General features: G+C 50.1%; 1 protein-coding gene across 1 annotated transcript in view; it reads left to right on the forward strand.

Annotated features, from left to right (window-relative positions):
- LOC116356214 (eyes absent homolog 4) overlaps positions 1 to 23,611 on the forward strand; it is a gene marked incomplete in the record, with an annotated part of 107,025 nt that overhangs the window by 65,559 nt on the left and 17,855 nt on the right. Inside the window, 1 exon segment of the mRNA XM_031800731.1 lies at positions 23,037 to 23,086. Coding sequence (XP_031656591.1) covers positions 23,037 to 23,086 — 50 coding nt within the window.

A 23,611-nucleotide genomic window follows, 5' to 3' on the forward strand; every position in this document is an offset into this window, starting at 1 on the left:
GAGTAAGGAGGTATCAGTGGTGCAAAGGAACAGTGTGTCAGTAGCTGGACTGTTTAATACCTCTAGTGAAGTTTAATAGAGTCATACCTTAGTGGTCAACACATTTAGAGATGTTTAAATACATTTAGTATTTTATAGATGGTAATAGTATCATGTAATTCAATCATAATAATAATTTTCAATAAAACAAAATGTAAATATAATTTTTAAATAATTTCATAATATTTTTTTTAGTAATAGTGTTAATAACTACAAATTATGTGAATATTTGCTGCTCATTTTAATATAATTTTTTCATCCTGTACTTATTGTGTGGTCTATATATCATATGTAGTATTACTATTATTAGGTTCGCAGTGCGACAGTGGTTTGAATGGAACTGCTTTTATCCATTGATCAAATTAACTCTTTTGATATTACTCTGAAGTTGTTTTTGGGGTGGAGGAGCTAGGGGTCGGTCCTGGGGTGGAGTAACTAGGGTGGAGGAGCTAGGGTTCTGTCCTGGGGTGGAGTAACTAAGGTGGAGGAGCTAGGGGTCTGTCCTGGGGTGGAGTAACTAAGGTGGAGGAGCTAGGGTTCTGTCCTGGGGTGGAGTACCTAGGGTGGAGGAGCTAGGGTTCTGTCCTGGGGTGGAGTAACTAGGGTGGAGGAGCTAGGGTTCTGTCCTGGGGTGGAGTAACTAGGGTGGAGGAGCTAGGGTTCTGTCCTGGGGTGGGTAGTAACTAGGGTGGAGGAGCTAGGGTTCTGTCCTGGGGTGGAGTAACTAGGGTGGAGGAGCTAGGGTTCTGTCCTGGGGTGGAGTAACTAGGGTGGAGGAGCTAGAGGTCTGTCCTGGGGTGGAGTAACTAGAGGTCTGTCCTGGGGTGGAGTAACTAGGGTGGAGGAGCTAGGGTTCTGTCCTGGGGTGGAGTAACTAGGGTGGAGGAGCTAGAGGTCTGTCCTGGGGTGGAGTAACTAGAGGTCTGTCCTGGGGTGGAGTAACTAAGGTGGAGGAGCTAGGGGTCTGTCCTGGGGTGGAGTAACTAAGGTGGAGGAGCTAGGGTTCTGTCCTGGGGTGGAGTACCTAGGGTGGAGGAGCTAGGGTTCTGTCCTGGGGTGGAGTAACTAGGGTGGAGGAGCTAGGGTTCTGTCCTGGGGTGGAGTAACTAGGGTGGAGGAGCTAGGGTTCTGTCCTGGGGTGGAGTAACTAGGGTGGAGGAGCTAGGGTTCTGTCCTGGGGTGGAGTAACTAGGGTGGAGGAGCTAGGGTTCTGTCCTGGGGTGGAGTAGTAACTAGGGTGGAGGAGCTAGAGGTCTGTCCTGGGGTGGAGTAACTAGAGGTCTGTCCTGGGGTGGAGTAACTAGGGTGGAGGAGCTAGGGTTCTGTCCTGGGGTGGAGTAACTAGGGTGGAGGAGCTAGAGGTCTGTCCTGGGGTGGAGTAACTAGAGGTCTGTCCTGGGGTGGAGTAACTAGGGTGGAGGAGCTAGGGTTCTGTCCTGGGGTGGAGTAACTAAGGTGGAGGAGCTAGGGGTCTGTCCTGGGGTGGAGTAACTAGGGTGGAGGAGCTAGGGTTCTGTCCTGGGGTGGAGTAACTAAGGTGGAGGAGCTAGTGGTCTGTCCTGGGGTGGAGTAACTAGGGTGGAGGAGCTAGGGTTCTGTCCTGGGGTGGAGTAACTAGGGTGGAGGAGCTAGAGGTCTGTCCTGGGGTGGAGTAACTAGGGTGGAGGAGCTAGAGGTCTGTCCTGGGGTGGAGTAACTAGGGTGGAGGAGCTAGGGTTCTGTCCTGGGGTGGAGTAACTAGGGTGGAGGAGCTAGAGGTCTGTCCTGGGGTGGAGTAACTAGGGTGGAGGAGCTAGGGTTCTGTCCTGGGGTGGAGTAAATAGGGTGGAGGAGCTAGGGTTCTGTCCTGGGGTGGAGTAACTAGGGTGGAGGAGCTAGAGGTCTGTCCTGGGGTGGAGTAACTAGGGTGGAGAAGCTAGGGTTCTGTCCTGGGGTGGAGTAACTAGGGTGGAGGAGCTAGAGGTCTGTCCTGGAGTGGAGTAACTAGGGTGGAGGAGCTAGGGTTCTGTCCTGGGGTGGAGTAACTAAGGTGGAGGAGCTAGGGGTCTGTCCTGGGGTGGAGTAACTAAGGTGGAGGAGCTAGGGTTCTGTCCTGGGGTGGAGTACCTAGGGTGGAGGAGCTAGGGTTCTGTCCTGGGGTGGAGTAACTAGGGTGGAGGAGCTAGGGTTCTGTCCTGGGGTGGAGTAACTAGGGTGGAGGAGCTAGGGTTCTGTCCTGGGGTGGATTAACTAGGGTGGAGGAGCTAGAGGTCTGGCCTGGGGTGGAGTAACTAGGGTGAAGGAGCTAGGGTTCTGTCCTGGGGTGGAGTAACTAAGGTGGAGGAGCTAGGGGTCTGTCCTGGGGTGGAGTAACTAGGGTGGAGGAGCTAGGGTTCTGTCCTGGGGTGGAGTAACTAGGGTGGAGGAGCTAGGGTTCTGTCCTGGGGTGGAGTAACTAGGGTGGAGGAGCTTGAGGTCTGTCCTGGGGTGGAGTAACTAGAGGTCTGTCCTGGGGTGGAGTAACTAGGGTGGAGGAGCTAGGGTTCTGTCCTGGGGTGGAGTAACTAGGGTGGAGGAGCTAGAGGTCTGTCCTGGGGTGGAGTAACTAGAGGTCTGTCCTGGGGTGGAGTAACTAGGGTGGAGGAGCTAGGGTTCTGTCCTGGGGTGGAGTAACTAAGGTGGAGGAGCTAGGGGTCTGTCCTGGGGTGGAGTAACTAGGGTGGAGGAGCTAGGGTTCTGTCCTGGGGTGGAGTAACTAAGGTGGAGGAGCTAGTGGTCTGTCCTGGGGTGGAGTAACTAGGGTGGAGGAGCTAGGGTTCTGTCCTGGGGTGGAGTAACTAGGGTGGAGGAGCTAGAGGTCTGTCCTGGGGTGGAGTAACTAGGGTGGAGGAGCTAGAGGTCTGTCCTGGGGTGGAGTAACTAGGGTGGAGGAGCTAGGGTTCTGTCCTGGGGTGGAGTAACTAGGGTGGAGGAGCTAGAGGTCTGTCCTGGGGTGGAGTAACTAGGGTGGAGGAGCTAGAGGTCTGTCCTGGGGTGGAGTAACTAGGGTGGAGGAGCTAGGGTTCTGTCCTGGGATGGAGTAAATAGGGTGGAGGAGCTAGGGTTCTGTCCTGGGGTGGAGTAACTAGGGTGGAGGAGCTAGGGTTCTGTCCTGGGGTGGAGTAACTAGGGTGGAGGAGCTAGGGTTCTGTCTTGGGGTGGAGTAACTAAGGTGGAGGAGCTAGGGGTCTGTCCTGGGGTGGAGTAACTAGGGTGGAGGAGCTAGAGGTCTGTCCTGGGGTGGAGTAACTAGGGTGGAGGAGCTAGGGTTCTGTCCTGGGGTGGAGTAACTAGGGTGGAGGAGCTAGAGTTCTGTCCTGGGGTGGAGTAACTAGGGTGGAGGAGCTAGAGGTCTGTCCTGGGGTGGAGTAACTAGGGTGGAGGAGCTAGGGTTCTGTCCTGGGGTGGAGTAACTAAGGTGGAGGAGCTAGGGGTCTGTCCTGGGGTGGAGTAACTAGGGTGGAGGAGCTAGGGTTCTGTCCTGGGGTGGAGTAACTAGGGTGGAGGAGCTAGGGTTCTGTCCTGGGGTGGAGTAACTAGGGTGGAGGAGCTAGAGGTCTGTCCTGGGGTGGAGTAACTAGAGGTCTGTCCTGGGGTGGAGTAACTAGGGTGGAGGAGCTAGGGTTCTGTCCTGGGGTGGAGTAACTAGGGTGGAGGAGCTAGAGGTCTGTCCTGGGGTGGAGTAACTAGAGGTCTGTCCTGGGGTGGAGTAACTAGGGTGGAGGAGCTAGGGTTCTGTCCTGGGGTGGAGTAACTAAGGTGGAGGAGCTAGGGGTCTGTCCTGGGGTGGAGTAACTAGGGTGGAGGAGCTAGGGTTCTGTCCTGGGGTGGAGTAACTAAGGTGGAGGAGCTAGTGGTCTGTCCTGGGGTGGAGTAACTAGGGTGGAGGAGCTAGGGTTCTGTCCTGGGGTGGAGTAACTAGGGTGGAGGAGCTAGAGGTCTGTCCTGGGGTGGAGTAACTAGGGTGGAGGGAGCTAGAGGTCTGTCCTGGGGTGGAGTAACTAGGGTGGAGGAGCTAGGGTTCTGTCCTGGGGTGGAGTAACTAGGGTGGAGGAGCTAGGGTTCTGTCCTGGGGTGGAGTAACTAGGGTGGAGGAGCTAGAGGTCTGTCCTGGGGTGGAGTAACTAGGGTGGAGGAGCTAGGGTTCTGTCCTGGGGTGGAGTAACTAGGGTGGAGGAGCTAGAGGTCTGTCCTGGGGTGGAGTAACTAGGGTGGAGGAGCTAGGGTTCTGTCCTGGGGTGGAGTAACTAGGGTGGAGGAGCTAGGGGTCTGTCCTGGGGTTGGAGTAACTAGGGTGGAGGAGCTAGAGGTCTGTCCTGGGGTGGAGTAACTAGGGGTCTGTCCTGGGGTGGAGTAACTAGAGGTCTGTCCTGGGGTGGAGTAACTAGAGGTCTGTCCTGGGGTGGAGTAACTAGAGGTCTGTCCTGGGGTGGAGTTACTAGAGGTCTGTCCTGGGGTGGAGTAACTAGGGGTCTGTCCTGGGGTGGAGTAACTAGGGGTCTGTCCTGGGGTGGAGTAACTAGAGGTCTGTCCTGGGGTGGAGTAACTAGAGGTCTGTCCTGGAGTGGAGTAACTAGAGGTCTGTCCTGGGGTGGGATTAACTAGGGGTCTGTCCTGTGGTGGAGTAACTAGAGGTCTGTCCTGGGGTGGAGTAACTAGGGGTCTTTCCTGGGGTGGAGTAACTAGGGTGGAGGAGCTAGGGGTCTGTCCTGGGGTGGAGTAACTAGAGGTCTGTCCTGGGGTGGAGTAACTAGGGGTCTGTCCTGGGGTGGAGTAACTAGGGTGGAGGAGCTAGGGGTCTGTCCTGGGGTGGAGTAACTAGAGGTCTGTCCTGGGGTTGAGTAACTAGAGGTCTGTCCTGGGGTGGAGTAACTAGAGGTCTGTCCTGGGGTGGAGTAACTAGAGGTCTGTCCTGGGGTGGAGTAACTAGAGGTCTGTCCTGGGGTGGAGTAACTAGGGGTCTGTCCTGGGGTGGAGTAACTAGAGGTCTGTCCTGGGGTGGAGTAACTAGGGGTCTGTCCTGGAGTGGAGTAACTAGAGGTCTGTCCTGGGGTGGAGTAACTAGAGGTCTGTCCTGGGGTGGAGTAACTAGGGGTCTGTCCTGGGGTGGAGTAACTAGAGGTCTGTCCTGGGGTGGAGTAACTAGGGGTCTGTCCTGGGGTGGAGTAACTAGGGTGGAGGAGCTAGGGTTCTGTCCTGGGGTGGAGTAACTAGGGGTCTGTCCTGGGGTGGAGTAACTAGAGGTCTGTCCTGGTGTGGAGTAACTAGGGGTCTGTCCTGGGGTGGAGTAACTAGGGTGGAGGAGCTAGGGGTCTGTCCTGGGGTGGAGTAACTAGGGGTCTGTCCTGGGGTGGAGTAACTAGAGGTCTGTCCTGGGGTGGAGTAACTAGGGGTCTGTCCTGGGGTGGAGTAACTAGAAGTCTGTCCTGGGGTGGAGTAACTAGGGGTCTGTCCTGGGGTGGAGTAACTAGAGGTCTGTCCTGGGGTGGAGTAACTAGAGGTCTGTCCTGGGGTGGAGTAACTAGAGGTCTGTCCTGGGGTGGAGTAACTAGGGGTCTGTCCTGGGGTGGAGTAACTAGAGGTCTGTCCTGGGGTGGAGTAACTAGAGGTCTGTCCTGGGGTGGAGTAACTAGGGGTCTGTCCTGGGGTGGAGTAACTAGGGTGGAGGAGCTAGGGGTCTGTCCTGGGGTGGAGTAACTAGAGGTCTGTCCTGGGGTGGAGTAACTAGAGGTCTGTCCTGGGGTGGAGTAACTAGGGGTCTGTCCTGGGGTGGAGTAACTAGGGTGGAGGAGCTAGGGGTCTGTCCTGGGGTGGAGTAACTAGAGGTCTGTCCTGGGGTGGAGTAACTAGGGGTCTGTCCTGGGGTGGAGTAACTAGGGTGGAGGAGCTAGGGTTCTGTCCTGGGGTGGAGTAACTAGGGGTCTGTCCTGGGGTGGAGTAACTAGGGTGGAGGAGCTAGGGGTCTGTCCTGGGGTGGAGTAACTAGAGGTCTGTCCTGGGGTGGAGTAACTAGGGGTCTGTCCTGGGGTGGAGTAACTAGGGTGGAGGAGCTAGGGTTCTGTCCTGGGGTGGAGTAACTAGGGTGGAGGAGCTAGGGTTCTGTCCTGGGGTGGAGTAACTAGGGTGGAGGAGCTAGGGTTCTGTCCTGGGGTGGAGTAACTAGGGTGGAGGAGCTAGGGTTCTGTCCTGGGGTGGAGTAACTAGGGTGGAGGAGCTAGAGGTCTGTCCTGGGGTGGAGTAACTAGAGGTCTGTCCTGGGGTGGAGTAACTAGGGTGGAGGAGCTAGGGTTCTGTCCTGGGGTGGAGTAACTAGGGTGGAGGAGCTAGAGGTCTGTCCTGGGGTGGAGTAACTAGAGGTCTGTCCTGGGGTGGAGTAACTAGGGTGGAGGAGCTAGGGTTCTGTCCTGGGGTGGAGTAACTAAGGTGGAGGAGCTAGGGGTCTGTCCTGGGGTGGAGTAACTAGGGTGGAGGAGCTAGGGTTCTGTCCTGGGGTGGAGTAACTAAGGTGGAGGAGCTAGTGGTCTGTCCTGGGGTGGAGTAACTAGGGTGGAGGAGCTAGGGTTCTGTCCTGGGGTGGAGTAACTAGGGTGGAGGAGCTAGAGGTCTGTCCTGGGGTGGAGTAACTAGGGTGGAGGAGCTAGAGGTCTGTCCTGGGGTGGAGTAACTAGGGTGGAGGAGCTAGGGTTCTGTCCTGGGGTGGAGTAACTAGGGTGGAGGAGCTAGAGGTCTGTCCTGGGGTGGAGTAACTAGGGTGGAGGAGCTAGGGTTCTGTCCTGGGGTGGAGTAAATAGGGTGGAGGAGCTAGGGTTCTGTCCTGGGGTGGAGTAACTAGGGTGGAGGAGCTAGAGGTCTGTCCTGGGGTGGAGTAACTAGGGTGGAGAAGCTAGGGTTCTGTCCTGGGGTGGAGTAACTAGGGTGGAGGAGCTAGAGGTCTGTCCTGGAGTGGAGTAACTAGGGTGGAGGAGCTAGGGTTCTGTCCTGGGGTGGAGTAACTAAGGTGGAGGAGCTAGGGGTCTGTCCTGGGGTGGAGTAACTAAGGTGGAGGAGCTAGGGTTCTGTCCTGGGGTGGAGTACCTAGGGTGGAGGAGCTAGGGTTCTGTCCTGGGGTGGAGTAACTAGGGTGGAGGAGCTAGGGTTCTGTCCTGGGGTGGAGTAACTAGGGTGGAGGAGCTAGGGTTCTGTCCTGGGGTGGATTAACTAGGGTGGAGGAGCTAGAGGTCTGGCCTGGGGTGGAGTAACTAGGGTGAAGGAGCTAGGGTTCTGTCCTGGGGTGGAGTAACTAAGGTGGAGGAGCTAGGGGTCTGTCCTGGGGTGGAGTAACTAGGGTGGAGGAGCTAGGGTTCTGTCCTGGGGTGGAGTAACTAGGGTGGAGGAGCTAGGGTTCTGTCCTGGGGTGGAGTAACTAGGGTGGAGGAGCTTGAGGTCTGTCCTGGGGTGGAGTAACTAGAGGTCTGTCCTGGGGTGGAGTAACTAGGGTGGAGGAGCTAGGGTTCTGTCCTGGGGTGGAGTAACTAGGGTGGAGGAGCTAGAGGTCTGTCCTGGGGTGGAGTAACTAGAGGTCTGTCCTGGGGTGGAGTAAACTAGGGTGGAGGAGCTAGGGTTCTGTCCTGGGGTGGAGTAACTAAGGTGGAGGAGCTAGGGGTCTGTCCTGGGGTGGAGTAACTAGGGTGGAGGAGCTAGGGTTCTGTCCTGGGGTGGAGTAACTAAGGTGGAGGAGCTAGTGGTCTGTCCTGGGGTGGAGTAACTAGGGTGGAGGAGCTAGGGTTCTGTCCTGGGGTGGAGTAACTAGGGTGGAGGAGCTAGAGGTCTGTCCTGGGGTGGAGTAACTAGGGTGGAGGAGCTAGAGGTCTGTCCTGGGGTGGAGTAACTAGGGTGGAGGAGCTAGGGTTCTGTCCTGGGGTGGAGTAACTAGGGTGGAGGAGCTAGAGGTCTGTCCTGGGGTGGAGTAACTAGGGTGGAGGAGCTAGAGGTCTGTCCTGGGGTGGAGTAACTAGGGTGGAGGAGCTAGGGTTCTGTCCTGGGATGGAGTAAATAGGGTGGAGGAGCTAGGGTTCTGTCCTGGGGTGGAGTAACTAGGGTGGAGGAGCTAGGGTTCTGTCCTGGGGTGGAGTAACTAGGGTGGAGGAGCTAGGGTTCTGTCTTGGGGTGGAGTAACTAAGGTGGAGGAGCTAGGGGTCTGTCCTGGGGTGGAGTAACTAGGGTGGAGGAGCTAGAGGTCTGTCCTGGGGTGGAGTAACTAGGGTGGAGGAGCTAGGGTTCTGTCCTGGGGTGGAGTAACTAGGGTGGAGGAGCTAGAGTTCTGTCCTGGGGTGGAGTAACTAGGGTGGAGGAGCTAGAGGTCTGTCCTGGGGTGGAGTAACTAGAGGTCTGTCCTGGGGTGGAGTAACTAGGGTGGAGGAGCTAGGGTTCTGTCCTGGGGTGGAGTAACTAGGGTGGAGGAGCTAGAGGTCTGTCCTGGGGTGGAGTAACTAGAGGTCTGTCCTGGGGTGGAGTAACTAGGGTGGAGGAGCTAGGGTTCTGTCCTGGGGTGGAGTAACTAAGGTGGAGGAGCTAGGGGTCTGTCCTGGGGTGGAGTAACTAGGGTGGAGGAGCTAGGGTTCTGTCCTGGGGTGGAGTAACTAAGGTGGAGGAGCTAGTGGTCTGTCCTGGGGTGGAGTAACTAGGGTGGAGGAGCTAGGGTTCTGTCCTGGGGTGGAGTAACTAGGGTGGAGGAGCTAGAGGTCTGTCCTGGGGTGGAGTAACTAGGGTGGAGGAGCTAGAGGTCTGTCCTGGGGTGGAGTAACTAGGGTGGAGGAGCTAGGGTTCTGTCCTGGGGTGGAGTAACTAGGGTGGAGGAGCTAGGGTTCTGTCCTGGGGTGGAGTAACTAGGGTGGAGGAGCTAGAGGTCTGTCCTGGGGTGGAGTAACTAGGGTGGAGGAGCTAGGGTTCTGTCCTGGGGTGGAGTAACTAGGGTGGAGGAGCTAGAGGTCTGTCCTGGGGTGGAGTAAACTAGGGTGGAGGAGCTAGGGTTCTGTCCTGGGGTGGAGTAACTAGGGTGGAGGAGCTAGGGGTCTGTCCTGGGGTTGGAGTAACTAGGGTGGAGGAGCTAGAGGTCTGTCCTGGGGTGGAGTAACTAGGGGTCTGTCCTGGGGTGGAGTAACTAGAGGTCTGTCCTGGGGTGGAGTAACTAGAGGTCTGTCCTGGGGTGGAGTAACTAGAGGTCTGTCCTGGGGTGGAGTTACTAGAGGTCTGTCCTGGGGTGGAGTAACTAGGGGTCTGTCCTGGGGTGGAGTAACTAGGGGTCTGTCCTGGGGTGGAGTAACTAGAGGTCTTTCCTGGGGTGGAGTAACTAGAGGTCTGTCCTGGAGTGGAGTAACTAGAGGTCTGTCCTGGGGTGGGATTAACTAGGGGTCTGTCCTGTGGTGGAGTAACTAGAGGTCTGTCCTGGGGTGGAGTAACTAGGGGTCTTTCCTGGGGTGGAGTAACTAGGGTGGAGGAGCTAGGGGTCTGTCCTGGGGTGGAGTAACTAGAGGTCTGTCCTGGGGTGGAGTAACTAGGGGTCTGTCCTGGGGTGGAGTAACTAGGGTGGAGGAGCTAGGGGTCTGTCCTGGGGTGGAGTAACTAGAGGTCTGTCCTGGGGTTGAGTAACTAGAGGTCTGTCCTGGGGTGGAGTAACTAGAGGTCTGTCCTGGGGTGGAGTAACTAGAGGTCTGTCCTGGGGTGGAGTAACTAGAGGTCTGTCCTGGGGTGGAGTAACTAGGGGTCTGTCCTGGGGTGGAGTAACTAGAGGTCTGTCCTGGGGTGGAGTAACTAGGGGTCTGTCCTGGAGTGGAGTAACTAGAGGTCTGTCCTGAGGTGGAGTAACTAGAGGTCTGTCCTGGGGTGGAGTAACTAGGGGTCTGTCCTGGGGTGGAGTAACTAGAGGTCTGTCCTGGGGTGGAGTAACTAGGGGTCTGTCCTGGGGTGGAGTAACTAGGGTGGAGGAGCTAGGGTTCTGTCCTGGGGTGGAGTAACTAGGGGTCTGTCCTGGGGTGGAGTAACTAGAGGTCTGTCCTGGTGTGGAGTAACTAGGGGTCTGTCCTGGGGTGGAGTAACTAGGGTGGAGGAGCTAGGGGTCTGTCCTGGGGTGGAGTAACTAGGGGTCTGTCCTGGGGTGGAGTAACTAGAGGTCTGTCCTGGGGTGGAGTAACTAGGGGTCTGTCCTGGGGTGGAGTAACTAGAAGTCTGTCCTGGGGTGGAGTAACTAGGGGTCTGTCCTGGGGTGGAGTAACTAGAGGTCTGTCCTGGGGTGGAGTAACTAGAGGTCTGTCCTGGGGTGGAGTAACTAGAGGTCTGTCCTGGGGTGGAGTAACTAGGGGTCTGTCCTGGGGTGGAGTAACTAGAGGTCTGTCCTGGGGTGGAGTAACTAGAGGTCTGTCCTGGGGTGGAGTAACTAGGGGTCTGTCCTGGGGTGGAGTAACTAGGGTGGAGGAGCTAGGGGTCTGTCCTGGGGTGGAGTAACTAGAGGTCTGTCCTGGGGTGGAGTAACTAGAGGTCTGTCCTGGGGTGGAGTAACTAGGGGTCTGTCCTGGGGTGGAGTAACTAGGGTGGAGGAGCTAGGGGTCTGTCCTGGGGTGGAGTAACTAGAGGTCTGTCCTGGGGTGGAGTAACTAGGGGTCTGTCCTGGGGTGGAGTAACTAGGGTGGAGGAGCTAGGGTTCTGTCCTGGGGTGGAGTAACTAGGGGTCTGTCCTGGGGTGGAGTAACTAGAGGTCTGTCCTGGTGTGGAGTAACTAGGGGTCTGTCCTGGGGTGGAGTAACTAGGGTGGAGGAGCTAGGGGTCTGTCCTGGGGTGGAGTAACTAGAGGTCTGTCCTGGGGTGGAGTAACTAGGGGTCTGTCCAATCCAGGGATTGTTCCACAAGGTTGTGTTTCTAGGGAGTGCTCTTGGTCCTGTTTCATTTCCGTCCATATTGTTATAGAGTTCTTTAACTATGAAGTTGCTAATGTAAGTAGCTTTATCCTTTGGAAATAGACACGTGGAAAGATTCTGTGGGTGAGCGTATGTTCAAAATGGATCCATTGTTCCTCTTCAGTGTATTTAACAACATGTCGCAAGTAAAAGTCCTTATGTGTTGATACATTTCTAACTCAGGAAGGTTAAAACCACCCTCAGTCTCAGGAAGATTAAAACCACCCTCAGACTCAGGAAGGTAAAAATCACCCTCAGACTCAGGAAGGTGAAAACCACCCTCAGACTCAGGAAGGTGAAAACCACCCTCAGACTCAGGAAGGTTAAAACCACCCTCAGACTCAGGAAGGTAAAAACCACCCTCAGACTCAGGAAGGTTAAAACCACCCTCAGACTCAGGAAGGTAAAAACCACCCTCAGACTCAGGAAGGTTAAAACCACCCTCAGACTCAGGAAGGTTAAAACCACCCTCAGACTCAGGAAGGTTAAAACCACCCTCAGACTCAGGAAGGTTAAAACCACCCTCAGACTCAGGAAGGTTAAAACCACCCTCAGACTCAGGAAGGTAAAAACCACCCTCAGACTCAGGAAGGTTAAAACCACCCTCAGACTCAGGAAGGTTAAAACCACCCTCAGACTCAGGAAGGTGAAAACACCCCTCAGACTTTATTCTATGAGTTGTATTAGCCCACATACAGCCTACTTCAATGTAAGGAACAAATACAAATCTTTCTTTTTTCACATTTTTTTTGTGTGAAAATAAAAAAAGGAAATACACAATTATTACAAACAGACGTTTACATCTAAACCTCTTTAACCTGGATTAACACGTTTACATCTAAACCTCTTTAACCTGGATTAACACGTTTACATCTAAACCTCTTTAACCTGGATTAACACGTTTACATCTAAACCTCTTTAACCTCGATTAACACGTTTACATCTAAACCTCTTTAACCTGGATTAACACGTTTACATCTAAACCTCTTTAACCTGGATTAACACGTTTACATCTAAACCTCTTTAACCTCGATTAACACGTTTACATCTAAACCTCTTTAACCTGGATTAACACGTTTACATCTAAACCTCTTTAACCTGGATTAACACGTTTACATCTAAACCTCTTTAACCTGGATTAACACGTTTACATCTAAACCTCTTTAACCTGGATTAACACGTTTACATCTAAACCTCTTTAACCTCGATTAACACGTTTACATCTAAACCTCTTTAACCTCGATTAACACGTTTACATCTAACCTCTTTAACCTGGATTAACACGTTTACATCTAAACCTCTTTAACCTGGATTAACACGTTTACATCTAAACCTCTTTAACCTCGATTAACACGTTTACATCTAAACCTCTTTAACCTCGATTAACACGTTTACATCTAAACCTCTTTAACCACGTTTAACACGTTTACATCTAAACCTCCACGATTAACATGTTTACATCTAAACCTCTTTAACCACGATTAACACGTTTACATCTAAACCTCTTTAACCTGGATTAACACGTTTACATCTAAACCTCTTTAACCTGGATTAACACGTTTACATCTAAACCTCTTTAACCTGGATTAACACGTTTACATCTAAACCTCTTTAACCTGGATTAACACGTTTACATCTAAACCTCTTTAACCTGGATTAACACGTTTACATCTAAACCTCTTTAACCTGGATTAACACGTTTACATCAAAACCTCTTTAACCTGGATTAACACGTTTACATCTAAACCTCTTTAACCTCGATTAACACGTTTACATCTAAACCTCTTTAACCTCGATTAACACGTTACATCTAAACCTCTTTAACCACGTTTAACACGTTTACATCTAAACCTCCACGATTAACATGTTTACATCTAAACCTCTTTAACCACGATTAACACGTTTACATCTAAACCTCTTTAACCTCGATTAACACGTTTACATCTAAACCTCCACGATTAACACGTTTACATCTAAACCTCTTTAACCACGATTAACACGTTTACATCTAAACCTCTTTAACCTCGATTAACACGTTTACATCTAAACCTCTTTAACCTCGATTAACACGTTTACATCTAAACCTCCACGATTAACACGTTTACATCTAAACCTCTTTAACCACGATTAACACGTTTACATCTAAACCTCTTTAACCACGATTAACACGTTTACATCTAAACCTCTTTAACCTCGATTAACACGTTTACATCTAAACCTCTTTAACCTCGATTAACACGTTTACATCTAAACTCTTTAACCTCGATTAACACGTTTACATCTAAACCTCCACGATTAACACGTTTACATCTAAACCTCTTTAACCACGATTAACACGTTTACATCTAAACCTCTTTAACCACGATTAACACGTTTACATCTAAACCTCTTTAACCTCGATTAACACGTTTACATCTAAACCTCTTTAACCTCGATTAACACGTTTACATCTAAACCTCTTTAACCTCGATTAACACTTACATCTAACCTCTTTAACCTCGATTAACACGTTTACATCTAAACCTCTTTAACCTCGATTAACACGTTTACATCTAAACCTCTTTAACCACGATTAACACGTTTACATCTAAACCTCTTTAACCTCGATTAACACGTTTACATCTAAACCTCTTTAACCTCGATTAACACGTTTACATCTAAACCTCCACGATTAACACGTTTACATCTAAACCTCTTTAACCACGATTAACACGTTTACATCTGAACCTCTTTAACCACAATTAACACGTTTACATCTAAACCTCTTTAACCACGATTAACACGTTTACATCTAAACCTCTTTAACCTCGATTAACACGTTTACATCTAAACCTCTTTAACCTCGATTAACACGTTTACATCTAAACCTCTTTAACCTCGATTAACACGTTTACATCTAAACCTCTTTAACCTCGATTAACACGTTTACATCTAAACCTCTTTAAACCACGATTAACACGTTTACATCTAAACCTCTTTAACCACGATTAACACGTTTACATCTAAACCTCTTTAACCACGATTAACACGTTTACATCTAAACCTCTTTAACCACGATTAACACGTTGACATCTAAACCTCTTAACCACGATTAACACGTCTACATCTAAACCTCCACGATTAACACGTTTACATCTAAACCTCCACGATTAACACGTTTACATCTAAACCTCTTTAACCACGATTAACACGTTTACATCTAAACCTCTTTAACCACGATTAACACGTTTACATCTAAAGGGTTAGTAGAGAATGGCATTTGCAACACCATGCGGGACCGTTACAACACTAGGGTTGTGGGTTTGATTCCCATGCGGGACCGTTACAACACTAGGGTTGTGGGTTTGATTCCCATGTTGGACCGATACAACACTAGGGTTGTGGGTTTGATTCCCATGCGGGACCGGTACAACACTAGGGTTGTGGGTTTGATTCCCATGCGGGACCGGTACAACACTAGGGTTGTGGGTTTGATTCCCATGTGGACCGTTACAACACTAGGGTTGTGGGTTTGATTCCCATGTGGGACTGGTACAACACTAGGGTTTTGGGTTTGATTCCCATGCTGGACCGGTACAACACTAGGGTTGTGGGTTTGATTCCCATGTGGGACTGGTACAACACTAGGGTTGTGGGTTTGATTCCCATGCTGGACCGATACAACACAAGGGTTGTGGGTTTGATTCCCATGCGGGACCGATACAACACTAGGGTTGTGGGTTTGATTCCCATGCTGGACCGGTACAACACTAGGGTTGTGGGTTTGATTCCCATGCGGACCGTTACAACACTAGAGTTGTGGGTTTGATTCCCATGTGGGACCGATACAACCCTAGGGTTGTGGGTTTGATTCCCATGTGGGACCGGTACAACACTAGGGTTGTGGGTTTGATTCCCATGCGGACCGGTACAACACTAGAGTTGTGGGTTTGATTCCCATGTGGGACCGATACAACCCTAGGGTTGTGGGTTTGATTCCCATGCGGGACCGGTACAACACTAGGGTTGTGGGTTTGATTCCCATGTGGGACCGGTACAACACTAGGGTTGTGGGTTTGATTCCCATGTGGGACCGGTACAATACTAGGGTTGTGGGTTTGATTCCCAAGCTGGACCGGTACAACACTAGGGTTGTGGGTTTGATTCCCATGCTGGACCGGTACAACACTAGGGTTGTGGGTTTGATTCCCATGCTGGACCGGTACAACACTAGGGTTGTGGGTTTGATTCCCATGCTGGACCGGTACAACACTAGGGTTGTGGGTTTGATTCCCATGCTGGACCGGTACAACACTAGGGCTGTGGGTTTGATTCCCATGCTGGACCGGTACAACACTAGGGCTGTGGGTTTGATTCCCATGCGGGACTGATACAACACTAGGGTTGTGGGTTTGATTCCCATGTGGGACCGATACAACCCTAGGGTTGTGGGTTTGATTCCCATGCTGGACCGGTACAACACTAGGGCTGTGGGTTTGATTCCCATGCGGGACTGATACAACACTAGAGTTGTGGGTTTGATTCCCATGTGGGACCGATACAACCCTAGGGTTGTGGGTTTGATTCCCATGCGGGACCGGTACAACCCTAGGGTTGTGGGTTTGATTCCCATGTGGGACCGGTACAACACTAGGGTTGTGGGTTTGATTCCCATGCTGGACCGGTACAAACACTAGGGTTGTGGGTTTGATTCCCATGCTGGACCGGTACAACACTAGGGTTGTGGGTTTGATTCCCATGAGGGACCGAGACAACACTAGGGTTGTGGGTTTGATTCCCATGAGGGACCGAGACAACACTAGGGTTGTGGGTTTGATTCCCATGTGGGACCGGTACAAACACTAGGGTTGTGGGTTTGATTCCCATAATGGACCGGTACAAACACTAGGGTTGTGGGTTTGATTCCCATGCTGGACCGGTACAACACTAGGGTTGTGGGTTTGATTCCCATGCGGTACCGATACAACACTAGGGTTGTGGGTTTGATTCCCATGCTGGAGACCGTTACAACACTAGGGTTGTGGGTTTGATTCCCATGTGGGACCGTTACAACACTAGGGTTGTGGGTTTGATTCCCATGTGGGACCGTTACAACACTAGGGTTGTGGGTTTGATTCCCATGCGAGACCGTTACAACACTAGGGTTGTGGGTTTGATTCCCATGCTGGACCGGTACAACACTGGGGTTGTGGGTTTGATTCCCATGCGAGACCGTTACAACACTAGGGTTGTGGGTTTGATTCCCATGCTGGACCGGTACAACACTAGGGTTGTGGGTTTGATTCCCATGCGAGACCGTTACAACACTAGGGTTGTGGGTTTGATTCCCATGCTGGACCGGTACAACACTGGGGTTGTGGGTTTGATTCCCATGCGAGACCGTTACAACACTAGGGTTGTGGGTTTGATTCCCATGCTGGACCGTTACAAACACTAGGGTTGTGGGTTTGATTCCCATGCTGGACCGGTACAACACTAGGGTTGTGGGTTTGATTCCCATGCGGACCATTACAACACAAGGGTTGTGGGTTTGATTCCCATGTGGGGACCGTTACAACACTAGGGTTGTGGGTTTGATTCCCATGTGGGACCGTTACAACACTAGGGTTGTGGGTTTGATTCCCATGCGAGACCGTTACAACACTAGGGTTGTGGGTTTGATTCCCATGCTGGACCGGTACAACACTGGGGTTGTGGGTTTGATTCCCATGCGAGACCGTTACAACACTAGGGTTGTGGGTTTGATTCCCATGCTGGACCGGTACAACACTAGGGTTGTGGGTTTGATTCCCATGCGAGACCGTTACAACACTAGGGTTGTGGGTTTGATTCCCATGCTGGACCGGTACAACACTGGGGTTGTGGGTTTGATTCCCATGCGAGACCGTTACAACACTAGGGTTGTGGGTTTGATTCCCATGCTGGACCGTTACAACACTAGGGTTGTGGGTTTGATTCCCATGCTGGACCGGTACAACACTAGGGTTGTGGGTTTGATTCCCATGCGGACCATTACAACACAAGGGTTGTGGGTTTGATTCCCATGTGGGACCGTTACAACACTAGGGTTGTGGGTTTGATTCCCATGTGGGGACCGTTACAACACTAGGGTTGTGGGTTTGATTCCCATGCGAGACCGTTACAACACTAGGGTTGTGGGTTTGATTCCCATGCTGGACCGGTACAACACTGGGGTTGTGGGTTTGATTCCCATGCGAGACCGTTACAACACTAGGGTTGTGGGTTTGATTCCCATGCTGGACCGGTACAACACTAGGGTTGTGGGTTTGATTCCCATGCGAGACCGTTACAACACTAGGGTTGTGGGTTTGATTCCCATGCTGGACCGGTACAAACACTGGGGTGTGAGTTTGATTCCCATGCGAGACCGTTACAACACTAGGGTTGTGGGTTTGATTCCTGCTAAGTGACTAAAATGTAAATTGTCAAAAGGAGCTCACAATTAAAGGAATAGGAGCTGCTACTTTACATAAATACATAATTATAATTAATCACAAAACAGCACCTGCATGCACCCCTGGAGTTCTCAGGAGACGAGGCGAGTCTCTCTCTCTCTATCTCTGTCTCTCTCTCTGTCTCTCTCTCTGTCTCTCTCTCTCTCGCTGTCTCTCTCTCTCTCTCGCTGTCTCTCTCCCTGTCTCTCTCTCTCTCTCTCTCCTCGCTCTCTCTCTCTCTGTCTCTCTCTCTCTCTCTCGGTCTCTCTGTCTCTGTCTCTCTCTTTCTCTCTCTCTCTCTGTCTCTTTCTCTCACTCTCTCTCTCTATCTCTCTCTCTCCTCGACTCGGAGCTGCCGCCGTCGCCTGGCCAACCGGGTCACAGGTCAGCTATTTAGACATCTCAGATGACAGCCGGGTCCTTAAGGCAGCTCTGCAACCTAAGAGGATGACCCGCAGTCTGGTTGTTAACTGACTGACACAGGGGTGGTGGAGACAGACTGAGGAGTGTTAACCTGCTCCTTAGTGGTGGTGGTGGTGGTGGAGGGGGGGGGGGGGGGTGTAATGATTTAACTGTTACATTTATAATGAACAGAAACATAAACGTAACATATAAAGTGTTGTTCTCATGTTTGATGAGCTGAAATAAAAAGACATCAAAAATGTGTCATACTCACAAAAAAGTGTTTTTCTCTCAAATTCTTAGCTCACATTTGTTTACATCCCTGTTAGTGAGCATTTCTCATTTTGCCAAGATAATCCATCCACCTGACAGGTGTGGCATATCAATAAACTGATTAAACAACATGATCATTACACAGGTGCACCTTGTGCTGGGGACAATAAAAGGACACTGTAAAATGTGCAGTTTTGTCACACAACACAATGCCACAGAAGTTTTGAGGGAGCATGCAATTGGCATGCTGACTTCAGGAATGTCCACCAGGGTTGTTGCCAGATAATTTAATGTTAATTTCTCTACCATAAGCCGCCTCCAATATTGTTTTAGAGAATTTGGTAGTACCACCTCAGGCTTCTTCACCTGCGGGATTGTCTCAGACCAGACAGTTGATGAATCTGTGGGTTTGCGCAACCAAAAAATGCCTGCACAAATTGTCAGAAACCGTCTGAAGGAAGCTCATCTTGCGTGCTCGTCTTCCTCACCAGGGTCTTAAACCTTGGCGTCGTATCTGACTTCGATGGCCACTTTGCCAGGCAGTGCCCGTTAACCATCCTCATGTCACTTCACCCATCTCTTCTCATAGCCCACCACTAAGCAACCACTGTTTTCTTACCCACTACTGGATGGATTCATAAATAATTACTGTGGGGATAAATCTCACTGAATGACCACAATAATGGAATAAAGTAGGCTAAAACAATAGCAAGGTGTGTATCAAATTGTTGCTTATTAAAATCTCCCCAAAGTTATCCAATCCTTATAATACATTTAAAGCAATAGCCAATAGTGTGGTCAACGTTTCATAGTGTGGTCAACGTTTCATAGTGTGGTCAACGTTTCATAGTGTGGTCAACGTTTCGTAGTGTGGTCAACGTTTCATAGTGTGGTCAATGTTCATAGTGTGGTCAACGTTTCGTAGTGTGGTCAACGTTTCGTAGTGTGGTCAACGTTTCGTAGTGTGGTCAACGTTTCGTAGTGTGGTCAACGTTTCGTAGTGTGGTCAATGTTTCGTAGTGTGGTCAATGTTTCGTAGTGTGGTCAATGTTTCGTAGTGTGGTCAATGTTTCGTAGTGTGGTCAATGTTCGTAGTGTGGTCAACGTTTCGTAGTGTGTTCAATGTTTCGTATAGCCAATAGTGTGATCAACGTTTCATAGTCTGATCAATGTTTCGTAGTGTGGTCAACGTTTCGTATAGCCAATAGTGTGGTCAACGTTTCGTAGTGTGGTCAACGTTTCGTATAGCCAATAGTGTGATCAACGTTTCATAGTCTGATCAATGTTTCGTAGTGTGGTCAACGTTTCGTATAGCCAATAGTGTGGTCAACGTTTCGTAGTGTGGTCAACGTTTCGTATAGCCAATAGTGTGATCAACGTTTCATAGTCTGATCAATGTTTCGTAGTGTGGTCAACGTTTCGTAGTGTGGTCCATGTTTCGTATAGCCAATAGTGTGGTCAACGTTTCGTATAGCCAATAGTGTGGTCAATGTTTCGTAGTGTGGTCAACGTTTCATAGTGTGGTCAGCGTTTCATAGTCTGATCAATGTTTCGTAGTGTGGTCAACGTTTCATAGTGTGGTCAATGTTTCGTAGTGTGGTCAACGTTTCGTAGTGTGGTCAACGTTTCGTAGTGTGGTCAACGTTTCGTGCTGCTCTGAGACAAGCGTTTGGGACTCGTCTTGATAAATCAATGTCAGACTTCTCTTTTCACCGAATCTCTGTTTGGATATTGGTTAGGCTGGGAAATGTTAGCTGAGTTGAGGTGAGTGATGCTCATGATCATTTAGTCTAGTTGGCTGATTTATCAGAACATTTAGTCTAGTGGGCTGATTTATTAGAACATTTAGTCCCCAATTGGCTGATTTATCAGAACATTTAGTCTAGTTGGGTGATTTATCAGAACATTTAGTCTAGTTGGGTGATTTATCAGAACATTTAGTCTAGTTGGCTGATTCATCAGAACATTTAGTCTAGGTGGCTGATTTATCAGAACATTTAGTCTAGTTGGCTGATTTATTAGGCCTCATAAAAACATTTAGTCTAGTCGGCTGACCCCAAACTTTTGAACGGTTGAGTACATGTCCCTAATACAGACGGGAAGGACAGCTAAGTAGCTAAGTGACAGTAACAAGTCTTGGGTTCACCCCCTGATCCCAATTAACACCTAACCCCTGGGAGGTGGAAGGTCGTGGTGGGGGTCAGTCAGTGTGCCACACTCTATCCATCCTAAACAGAGTCAAATATAGACCTTTGACCCTAAATGGAGACATCGCTACCTGTTACTCAAAGTCACAGTAATCGATCAATCAATCAAACTCTGCGGCTGCGATAACAAATGAATCGTTGAAGCATCTTTGGCAGCGATTACAGCCTCAAGTCTTCTTTGGTATGACACTACAAGCTTGGCGCACCTGTATTTGGGGAGTTTCTCCCATTCTTCTCTGCAGATCCTCTCAAGCTCTGTCAGGTTAGATGGGGAGCGTCGCTGCACAGCTATTTTCAGGTCTCTCTAGAGATGTTAGATCGGGTTCAAGTCCGGGCTCTGGCTGGGCCACTCAAGGATATTCAGAGACTTGTCCCGAAGCCACTCCTGCCTTGTCTTGGCTGTGTGCTTAGTGTCGTTGTCCTGCTGGAAGGTGAACCTTTGCTCCCAGTCAGAGGTCCTGATCGCTCTGGAGCAGGTTTTCACCAAGGATCTCTGTACTTTAATCTGTTCATCTTTCCCTCGATCCTGACTAGTCTCCCATTCTCTGCCGCTGAAAAACATCCCCACAGCATGATGCCACCACCATGCATAACACCCGTCTCAAAGTCAACAGTTACTCCGCGACGCTGGCCACATCTCAGACTGGCTAATAAATAGATAAGATTAAGATGGGCAAAAGAACACAGACACTGGACAGAGGAACTCTGCCTAGAAGGCCAGCATCCCAGAGTCGCCTCTTCACTGTTGACGTTGAGACTGGACAGAGGAACTCTGCCTAGAAGTTCAGCATCCCGGAGTCGCCTCTTCACTGTTGACGTTGAGACTGGACAGAGGAACTCTGCCTAGAAGGCCAGCATCCCAGAGTCGCCTCTTCACTGTTGACGTTGAGACTGGTGTTTTGCGTGTACTATTTAATGAAGCTGCCAGTTGAGGACTTGTGAGGCGTCTGTTTCTCAAACTAGACACTCTAATGTACTTGTCCTCTTGCTCAGTTGTGCACCGGAGCCTCCCACTTTATTCCAAAACACGCATCCTGTTTGCAACAAGGCACTAAAGTACTACTGCAAAAAATGTTGCCAAGCAATTCACTTTTTGTCCTGAATACAAAGTGTTATTTTGGGGGCAAATCCAATCCAATACATTACTGAGTACCACTCTCTATGTTTTCAAGCATAGTTGTGGCTACATCATGTTATGGGTATGCTTGTAATCGTTAAGGACTGGAGAGTTTTTGAGGTCAAAAATAACCAGAATGGAGCTAAGCACAGTCAAAATCCTAGAGGAAAACCTGGTTCAGTTTGCTTTCCACCAGACACAGATACATTCACCTTACAGTAGGATAATAACCTAAAACACAAGGCCAAATGGCCAAATATACACTGTAGGTAGTCCATCTGTAGATAGTAGGTACTCCCATCTGTAGGTAGTCATCTGTAGCTAGTCCATCTGTAGCTAGTCCATCTGTAGATAGTAGGTAGTCCATCTGTAGGTAGTAGGTAGTCCATCTGTAGGTAGTAGGTAGTCCATCTGTAGGTAGTCCATCTGTAGGTAGTCCATCTCTAGATAGTCCATCTGTAGGTAGTAGGGTAGTCCATCTGTAGGTAGTCCATCTGTAGATAGTAGATAGTCCATCTGTAGGTAGTAGGTAGTCCATCTGTAGGTAGTCCATCTGTAGATAGTAGGTAGTCCATCTGTAGGTAGTAGGTAGTCCATCTGTAGGTAGTCCATCTGTAGATAGTAGGTAGTCCATCTGTAGGTAGTAGTAGTCCATCTGTAGATAGTAGGTAGTCCATCTGTAGGTAGTCCATCTGTAGATAGTAGGTAGTCCATCTGTAGGTAGTAGGTAGTCCATCTGTAGGTAGTAGGTAGTCATCTGTAGGTAGTCCATCTGCAGGTAGTCCATCTGTAGGTAGTCCATCTGTAGGTAGTCCATCTCTAGATAGTCCATCTGTAGGTAGTAGGTAGTCCATCTATAGGTAGTCCATCGTAGGTAGTAGATAGTACATCTGTAGGTAGTCCATCTGTACGTAGTCCATCTGTAGATCGTCCATCTGTAGGTAGTCCATCTGTAGATGTCCATCTGTAGGTAGTCCATCTGTAGGTAGGGTTAGTAGATGCTCTACAGTGTTACCAATAGACCAACATTCGGTCAGTTATATCTCAGACACCACAAAGATGATTGGCTCAAGGCAAGCGGTTGGTCAAGGCGTGTTAGTGATCACTCTGCTGGGGGTCGATAAATGGCGGCTTTTCAACATGTAGAAATGCCAGGACATGAAGAGAAAATGGCGGCCGACATTCTGGTCAGAGGAGATAGGACGATATTCTGGTCAGAGGAGATAGGACGTCGTTCTGGTCAGAGGAGATAGGACGACGTTCTGGTCAGAGGAGATAGGACGACGTTGTGGTCAGAGGAGATAGGACGACGTTCTGGTCAGAGGAGATAGGACGACGTTCTGGTCAGAGGAGATAGGACGACGTTCTGGTCAGAGGAGATAGGACGACATTCTGGTCAGAGGAGATAGGACGACATTCTGGTCAGAGGAGATAGGACGACGTTCTGGTCAGAGGAGATAGGACGACATTCTGGTCAGAGGAGATAGGACGACGTTCTGGTCAGAGGAGATAGGACGACATTCTGGTCAGAGGAGATAGGACGATATTCTGGTCAGAGGAGATGAAATACTTACATGGTCGTCTCTTCTCTCTGCAGGTGAAGACATCACACAACGACTCCCATGTTCCAGACCACTCAGACACCAGGTAAACAACTTCCCTGTGTGTGTGTGTGCGTGCGTGCGTGCGTGCGTGTGTGTGTGTTGTGTGTGTGTGTGTGTGTGTGTGGTGTGTTGTGTGTGTGTGTGTGTGGTGTGGTGTGTGTGTGTGTGTGTGTGTGTGTGTGTGCGTGTGTGTGTATCAGCATGCCTAACTGTCTGTCATGGCTCGAGATATGATGTTACCACGGTGAGGTCATCACATGTTCCCAGAGGCCCAGAGCCACGCTGGTAGGACAGGACCACCTCTCTCTCTCTCTGTCTCCCCACCACTCTCTTTTTAATCCTCTCTCGCTGTCTCTTTTCATTTCATAGCGTTGAAAGAAAGGTAATACTTGTTTGATCGTCACTCTTCTTCAGATAACCTGTATATCGTTATGAAAGAGTAGTGATGTAAAAAACAGAGTGTTTCCTTTGTTTCTCTTTTTTCACCTCCTAAAGAGAAAGAGATACAGCCAAGAAAGCAAGAGAGAGAGAGAGAGAGAGAGAGAGAGAGAGAGAGAGAGAGAGAAGA

Source organism: Oncorhynchus kisutch, linkage group LG21, assembly GCF_002021735.2.
Source record: "Oncorhynchus kisutch isolate 150728-3 linkage group LG21, Okis_V2, whole genome shotgun sequence".
NCBI classification, from domain to species: Eukaryota; Metazoa; Chordata; class Actinopteri; order Salmoniformes; family Salmonidae; genus Oncorhynchus; species Oncorhynchus kisutch.